Consider the following 9,104-nt stretch of genomic DNA (forward strand, 5'->3'; position numbering starts at 1 on the left):
ATTAACCCATTTCCTACCCTTCCTTTACCTCACAACCCATGCCCTATCTTGGCTTAAGCTTTAAGCTCCCAGTAGACTTTCCCTGTTATTCCATATGATATCTGGCCTACTATCCATTTTATAGTTTTATATTCTTTGCAAGTTCTTAGGTTCCCATGAAGAACCAAAGGAAAACTTCATTTCATATATATATATATATATATATATATTCAATTTTTTGTTTGCAGTCCAACAGGAATAGTAGTAGTAGTGGAGTAGTGGGCTGACGAGAAAGATCAGTGATTAAGAGAACTGGTTATGGTGTTCAATTGATATCACTGGGAAACCTTCTATTTTCTGAAGGGAATGGAGGAGCAGTGGTTCCGCGGGAGAGGGGAGGTTGGGGGAGACTGGGAGGATTGAAGGGAAGGGAGGTTGTTGGGATGTATTTTATGAGAGAAGAATAAATAAAAATAAACAAACGTACAATGGCCATACTTAGAGAGGACATGAGTTCAATTACCGATCTTGACTCCCATCATATATAACTCCAGTTCTAGGGATCTGATGCCCTCGTGTGTCCTCTATGGGCACCAGGTACACAAGTGATGCACAGACACACACGCAGAGAAAGCATACATATGCATAAAATGAATAAAAAATAATTTAGTTTTAAAAAATAAAGTAGTTGATTTAGGGAAAGCTAGGGACAAGAGAAGCTATTCTACAAAATGACAACCTGTGATCATACATCAATAATAGTCAATATCGGTACCTTTGTAGTATGCCAATTTCACAGTCTTCTTTCTTAGAACATTTTAATTACTAATTGCTTTATACAGCCAACAGAGGTAGATAGGAGATAGACATTACCATAACTGATTCATAGCTTGTACCAGAAGAAAATTGAAGATCAGAATGATCTGGTAGTTCATCAAGGATTACTAACAGACATTCAGCAGAGAAAACAACCTTAATATTTTTTTCAATTCATCTTCCTGAGTACCTGTTCTGTTTTAGGTGGTACCTACTGGCAAGAGCTACAGAGCTTCATATAACAGAATCATCCTCCTCATCTCAAAAAGCACAAAGTAATTTGGACAACACATTTTAAAAATCCTACTAATTATAATCCATTGTGTGAAGTAATATAACATGCTTATAGAGTGAGTACTTCTCAGTGTTCTAGGCACTGGAAATGTAAGTCAGTGGAAGCAAATGTTTGACACATGTGCACGAGCACACTCAAAAATAAAGTGCATATGAGCTACAAAGAGAAACCTCTGAGAAAAAATGAGATGGAACCAAAGAGAAAGCACTGCATGTTTTTGGAAAGAGAGTAAAACACATTTCAAGGAAAGCACATTCATTACAAAGACAAGAATGCTGCAAATTCATAGATTGCTCAAGGAATGAGAAAATGTTCAATATAGCTACAAAAGAATGTGTGCCAAGGCTGGTTGTAACATAGTGAGTGATGTCTCATAGTCCTGGGGGTGGAAAGTCATAACTGCAGGACTGCAGAAGAATTTAAGTAGTACAGAGCCTCTATAGGGCACATAGGAGGACAAGACCCTTGCTATGTTTTGGCTCTGCCATTTCTTCTCCTAGCACACACATTTTTTTCTTGCCCAACACATGAGAACCCCATAATATTTACTTCAAAGAGTTGTAGAAAGAATTCTTTGGAAGTTGTATTCTAGCATTGTTTCATCTATATATAATGTATTTTAATTAATAAACATTCCTTTTTCCCTCTCTCTTCTCTACCCCTTCTTCTCTCATTCTCTCTCTTTCCTCATCTCCCCTCTCTTCTTCTTTCCTTCCCTCTCTCTCTTGCTTCTTTTGTTAAGATTTGCAATTTACTATATAAATTCTAGTTGAGGGAGAAAGAAAATGCAATCCAAAAATTTGGGGGAAAATTAAGCCTTGACTATGCATTCATGAATTTATTTAAGGAACATTCTTTGTGTAAGCAACAAAGACTGTGAAGCAAAATAAAAGAGCATTGTTGTTTCATTTCATTGTTGTGATTCTTTTCACTATGATGAGATGACTCTGAACTAGAATCTTAGAACAGAACTGAAGTTAAGAAGCTGATGGGAAGGAAATTGCTAACAGTATGGAGGATCCTAAGGCCATGTATCATTTCTGTGCCTATTCAGTTTTTAAAAGTTGATAAAAATGTCTATATGGCAGAGTTCACCAACTCAAAAAAGCGTTATTTTTTTTTGGTGAGTAGCCTCCTCAGTGCCCTTTTCATGTCTTTGTTCCTTAGACTGTAGATGAAGGGGTTCATCATGGGTGTTACAACTGTATACATGATAGCAGCTACCTTATCCCTTTCTGCTGAGTAGCTGGAAGCAGGAAGAAAGTAGACACCAACAATAGACCCATAAAAGAGAAACACTGCTGAAAGGTGGGAGCCACATGTAGAAAATGTCTTCCACTTTCCTCTCACTGATGGGACAGCAAGCACAGCAGTGCCAATAAGTGCGTAGGAGACAAGAATAAAACTGAAGGGGATGAAGATAACTGCTCCCCCAACAATGAAGATGAGCAAGTTGTTGATTTGAGTGTCTGAGCATGCAAGCCTTAATATGGGTTCCAGATCACAGAAGAAGTGTGGGACTACTCTCTGATCACAGAAAGGCAAACGGCTTAGCAGACTGAGATGCAGCACTGAGACAATATTAGAGATAACCCATGGAATCACAACCAACAGAGCACAGCGTTTGGGACTCAGTAGTGCAGCATAGTGTAATGGGTGACATATGGCAATATATCGGTCATATGCCATGGCTGCCAAAAGGAAGTTGTCCAGGTCCACCAAGAGCATAAAAAAATACATTTGTGTAAGGCATCCTACAAAAGAGATGGTTGGATTCCGGCTTGGAATGTCTGCCAGCAGTTTAGGGACTGTAGTGGTTGTGAAGCAGATATCAGTGAAGGATAGATTGGCAAGGAAGCAGTACATGGGGCTGTGGAGGTAAGTATCACTGATAATAGCCAGAATGATAAGTAAGTTTCCCAGCATAGTGACCAAATACATGCATAGAAACAGTGTGAAGATGAGCAGCTGCTGCTCAGACCCCACCGTGAGTCCCAGGAGGAAGAATCCAGAGATAGTAGTTCGGTTTCCTTGGTGCATGGTTCTGCTGTGTCTAAAAAGGGAAAATTCATCTTCACTGGTAAATGGCAACATAGCACAAAAGTCCACCAGTGCATTACACTGGACTGTAGAACAGAGTCAGGCCTTGGAGCCAGACAACCCACGGTTACAATCGTGCCCTAGCAAATAAGGGCCTAACACATAGTGAGAGATTAGTAAATATTGGTGAGTGAGTAACTAGAGGAAATGGGGCATCCTGTACTTACAACTCACAGTCTTCATGTCTATGTTATCTGAGCTTTCTGGAGCTATTTCAGTGGTTTCTACTTTTCAGGGTAGCGCGAGAATTGTACTGACACACGCTACGCATCCAGTCACAAATACACAAACAATAGCTGTCATCATTCACTAACCTGAAAGACTAGTATAGTCTGAAGACAAAAAGACAGCTCCAAAGAACTGACCCAAACCCCACTTTTCAAAGCTCAACGAGGTGAAGCCAAGTACCACAGAAAAGCCATGTGTGAATGGCACTAAAGCAAGCAACATAGAGGTAGAATTTAATGTTCTGAGCCAATTTACAGTGGAATCAGTGAATAGGAAGAAGCAAAACTAAAGATTTGGATAACATTTTAAGACTTATTAATTATTTGTGGTTTCTACTTTGCTGGTACTACAGAAAAGTCACTACAGGGGAGTTAGGGTTCTGAGGTCAACTGGCATGACGTTACAGAACTCATGTTAACTCTGGTGCCATCATGTCATTATATTGCTTTACACCTTCATGACTAAATCATAGGAGGTAATAACTAATATGAATTCAACCGCACCCTTCTTCAGTTTGGACTTAATTTCCCCATATCTGAGAGCAAATGGACAAGGAACATGCAAATTGCAAGTTTGGTTTCTGCTTCTTCCAATTTGGACCTCACCTAGACTGCTGTGTATGATGCTTGCAAATCCATTTTATGCACTTGTTACTTGAAAGCCTGCCATGTCTTCATACCATCTTCCCACACTAACACAATTGGAACTGCCGTCATTAAAATTTCTATAATTTTCCTGGTTTTCTGTTAAGATTGTGCCTTCTATGATAAAAAAAGAAATTGCTAACACTAATGAATAGTTGGAGCAAGATTACAGGAAGGAGCTGCACTTATTTAATAACACATTTTTTCTATGTACCATAGCAGTTCTCATTTGCATACTAACAAATAAATGTGCTAATTGTAAATCAACCAGGATTTGGTCTGGTGGGACCTCTGCTAGGCAACACTCGGCTGTTTCATATGTACAGAATGTACTGAAAATAATAAAGTGGCATATTATTATGTACATGTAATCCAGGCTTTTCATTAATGCAGATTGAATTAACAAAGTTTTGACAGCACACATTTCTGATTTGACTTTCAAGATGTCATGTTAGCTAGCTCCATTTAATTGATTCTTCCCATCTACCCTCTCCAAGCTGGTGCTACCCTTCACAACCAATTATGTTTGGTCTTCCATCTGTCACCCTTTATGCTCAAGTCACTAAGTGGGAACAATATGTTTGTAGTGAATGTAAGGAGCAAGTGTTTGTGTTTATGGGTTGAGGTCTCTCTTCTATGGTACTCACCTTACTTTCTATGGCTGTTCCAGAACTCATTCATACAGAAATAGCTTCACTTTATTCACCAAGAAGTCAGTGATGTTTTTCCCATCCACAATGTGAGATCTTTTCTCCTCCAATAGAAAAAAAACATATAAAACAGAAAAATAAAATAGAAAGAAAGGCTAGAAGGATGAAAACCTCAACCAGTGCTGTCTTACTTCAGGATTTTTGGCTGAGGATATAACGCTCAAGGCATCTTATTATCAAAGCATTCTTATGTCCATCCTCTGTGGACCAAGTCTTCCCTGCTGGGATTCATTGGCAATCTCTAACTTCCTGATGCATAGAAACTGAATACAACAAAGAATGCATGCTAGATTTTACTCTAGTCATAAAACTAATTGTTGGCTTTTAGAGAAACAGATTCAGCCTCCTCACACATAATAACTGCTCTTTGATTACTTTAGGATTTTGGGTGGAAAGATTTAATAATAAAAGTAAAACTACTGTACTTACTATCTTCAGGCACTATTCTAAGTCCACCATGCATATTTATTTCCATAACAAAATTATGAAATGGGTAAAATTATGATGTCTCTTTCACACAGGAATAAACTAGAGTTTGAGGGAATCAACTAAAGCCATACAACTAGGTGATAGTTGACAAAAAACACAACTAAGAAACACTCACTGTAGAATTCATTTTAAGCATTGTATTACACTACTTCTTCAAGATCATAGGTTGGGGAGCTGTAGAATAAAAAGCATACAGAGAAGCTGAAAAGTTATCAAAGTTATCTTCTGAAATTTACTTCCTACAATTCATCCTCCCTTCAAAGTCTGAGAAAATTTCCTCACCATCTACTCAAATCTACTATGGAGCTTCTGCCACTAAACCTAGAGTCCACTCTATTTCCGACAGTGGGGAGTATAACATTGAATCTGTTTTGTTTTCCCATCACACTTCCATGGAATATCACTGGCTAAACCTTCTACCTATATTCAGGACCCCATATCCATTAGTCTTCCCTGATGATTTAAATCATCTGTTAGCATCTTGCTTGTCTATATCTTCAATTGGTCTCTACCTTTGGATTTCAAAACTGCTCTAGTCATGGCAATGTGCACACAAACAAACAAAACAAACCCCTTGTATTTCTTCCACTTAGTTACTGAACAGTATCATTCCCATCATTAAACAGAAATTTCTAGTATTATCTACATTTCTGTCTTCATTTCTTCACCTCAGCCCACTCCAATCTGCCTTCTGTCCCACATAATTCCACTAAAATAGCTCTTGAAGGTCACAATGACACTTATGCTGCTAAATCCAGTCTTCTTGGCAACATCACAGCATTTACCTCAGATGATCACCTTTCTTAATATAATTTCCTTCCTTAGCTCTGGAAAACTCTCATGAATCTGTGTTTCCTTCTAGTTAGATGACTATTTCTTTGCTATTCCTATTCATAGTACCTTCATAAATATTTAAATGTTTATGGAGATATGACAAAGTTTTCCTTGCTAGCTCACCTCTCTCTTTAAATATAATTACCTATCCATGCTTATGTTGATGGTTCTCAATTACTTGTGTCCAGCTTAGAACTTTATTCTTCACTATAAAATAAAACACTCTCATTATTACCTGTTATCCCCATTTGTGTTATCTAATAAGCATACCAAACAGATTTTTTCACAACCAAACGTGGCTCAGCGTGATGGCTTAAAGGGTAAAGGTGTTTGCCACCTTGCCTAATGACCTGAGTTTAATCCCCAAACCTGTTAGGTTGAAGAAGATATCCAACTCCTGCAAGTTATATTCTGAAATCCACACATGCCTCATAGAATACATGTATACACAACACATACACAAAAAAATAAATGTAATAAAAATTAAAGTAAATCTCATCATCCACCTTAAGCCAGTCATAGTGTTTTTCATCTCATTAAATTACAAAATTATCAACTTTTGTCATTTTTCTCTTAGGAGTTAATTAGTTAAGTCTAATGGATTCTCATTTCTAATACAGCTCAAATATATCCATTTCTACTACTCTATTCCGAATCTTCACCGTGTCTCTGCACGTACTTCTTCCCTTCAAACAATTATGGTCCAAAATTGTTACCATAGCCTATAGTGTCTTTCATATTTCTCATCTCTATACTGTGCTCTTATCCCCTTTGTTAAGATGTATTCCAAGACTCAACTGTCTTCCTGCTTCATTTTCTTTCATACACGTGTATTCTCTGTCTGGAAAGAAATCACACCATCCTCTGACTCACACAGGGTCTGATTTCTGATCTCAATTGAAATGCTACTTCTCTAATTAGGTTTTCTATGAACTCTCAAAATTAAATTAAATTAAATTAGATCCCCAATGTAGCATATTTGCTGAAACCAACTGTCTTCTCTACCCACCCCCCATTAATTCTGAGGGCAAAGACAGCTTCACTTTTTCTGCATTTCAAAAACCTACAATAATGCTGAAAAACAACTGTTAATCAATAATCACTAAGTAACCAATGTGTCACACATGGAAGAATTATACAGAAGCTGTTTAAGGGGGAAATGGGACTGAATGTTGAAGTACTAAAAGAGAGAAACAGGAAGGGGAGAAGAGGAGGGGAGAGGACATGGGGAAGCAGGAAGATTGAGTCGGGAGAAGAATAGAGGAGAGCAAGAAAAGAGATACCATAATAGAGGGAGCCATTATAGGTTTAAAGAAACATCTGACACTAGGAAACTGTTCAAGGATCCACAAGGATGACCCCAACTAACAATCAAAGCAATAGTGGAGAGGCTACCTTAAATGCCCTTTCCCTATAATGAGATTGATGACTACCTTACATGCCATACTGGAGCCTCTATCCAGTAGCTTATGGAAACAGAAGCAGACATCAGTAGCTAAACACTGACCTGAACTCCTGGAATCCAGTTGCAGAGAGGGAGGTGTGATGAGTAAAGGAGTTAAGAGACCAGTCTGGAGAGACCCACAGAAACAGCTGACCTGAACAAGGGGAACTCATGGCCCCCAGACTGATAGCTGGGAAACCAGCATAGGACTGTTACAGAACCCCTGAACGTAGATGTCAGTTTGGAGGTCTGGGCAAACTATGGAGCCACTGGCAGAAGATCAGTAGTTATCCCTAGCACACCAATGGACTTTGGAAGCCCACTTCACATAAAGGAATACTCTCTCAGTCTAGACACATTGGGGAGGGTCTAGACCCTGCTCCAAATGATATGACAGACATCGAATATCCCCCATAGAAGGCCTCACCCTCCCTGGGGAGCAGAAATGGGATGAAATAGGGGGTTGGTGGGGGAGCAGAGGAGGAGGGGCTGGAGATGAAACTGGGATTGACATGTAAAACAGGCTTGTTCCTAATTTAAATTAAAAAGGAGAGAGAAACAACAAGTTTGAGGCCTCAAGTACAAGAAGGGTACAAGAACTTAGAGTTAACCACTATGGCTATAGTACAGGACAGAGTGGTAGAAAGCAAAACCAACAATAATGGTTGGGAATGATATGAGGTTCTTTGTATATTCCATATACTTTAGGATTTCTGAAAATCATATTCCATATACTTTAGGATTTCTGAAAATCACAGTGGAAAAGACTAGGTTCTAGGCAAGAACTAGTATCAGAAATGCAAATCACAGTCATGTGTAGTAATCCATGCCTATAATCCTGGGCCTCAGGAGACTAAAATGAGACTATGAAGAGTTACAGGGCTACCTGGGCCAATAGGAATAGCCTGTCTCAAGAGAACAAAGAAATGAGGCCAAAACTGAGGAAACACAAAACTAAAATATGGGACCAGGGCATATCTTAGTTGGTTAAGTACTCACTTCCAAGAATAGGACATGTGTTGGATCCCCAAGGGTGACTATCATTAACCAGTCTAGTTTATGTGAAGAGCTACAGGCCAGAGAGTGACCCTATTTTAAAAAATGATAAATGATTTTAAAAGGTGTACAATATCTAAGGAGTGACACCTGGGATTGTCTGGCCTTCACACACATGTGTCTATGAACATGTGCACAACTACACATATACATACCCACCCACACAGAGAAACATGCGCGCGCATGCGCGCGCGCACACACACACACACACACACACACACACACACACACACACACACCATACAGAAAATCAAAACATCTGCAAATAACTGCTTTCCTTTTCAGGACTTCCCTTTTATGTCCTGAGCTCTTCTGAACTCTGACTCCTCTATTTCAAATGTCAGACAAGTGTGTCCCAAATCTTCATGACTTTCTGAGACACTAGAGAAATGACTGTGTAGAAAGACTGACGAATAAAAAGTCATGGCTGCACTTGCAGACCTGTCAACACAATTCCTTAGGCCACTAGAAAAATTGTGTCTCTTCATGTCCCTTTTGTGAAGCTTTTT

The 9,104-nt window shown here is 38.9% G+C and overlaps 1 protein-coding gene across 1 annotated transcript; it reads right to left on the bottom strand.

Annotated features, from left to right (window-relative positions):
• Positions 1 to 2,200: 2,200 nt before the first annotated feature.
• Positions 2,201 to 3,184, bottom strand: LOC101834292 (olfactory receptor 1468-like). The gene has a single exon (XM_005076865.2). It carries the CDS (start codon positions 3,182 to 3,184, stop codon positions 2,201 to 2,203), a length of 984 nt encoding a protein of 327 aa, XP_005076922.1.
• Positions 3,185 to 9,104: the final 5,920 nt, after the last annotated feature.

The sequence above is a fragment of the Mesocricetus auratus genome, unplaced genomic scaffold, assembly GCF_017639785.1.
Source record: "Mesocricetus auratus isolate SY011 unplaced genomic scaffold, BCM_Maur_2.0 Super-Scaffold_100003, whole genome shotgun sequence".
Lineage (NCBI taxonomy): Eukaryota > Metazoa > Chordata > Mammalia > Rodentia > Cricetidae > Mesocricetus > Mesocricetus auratus.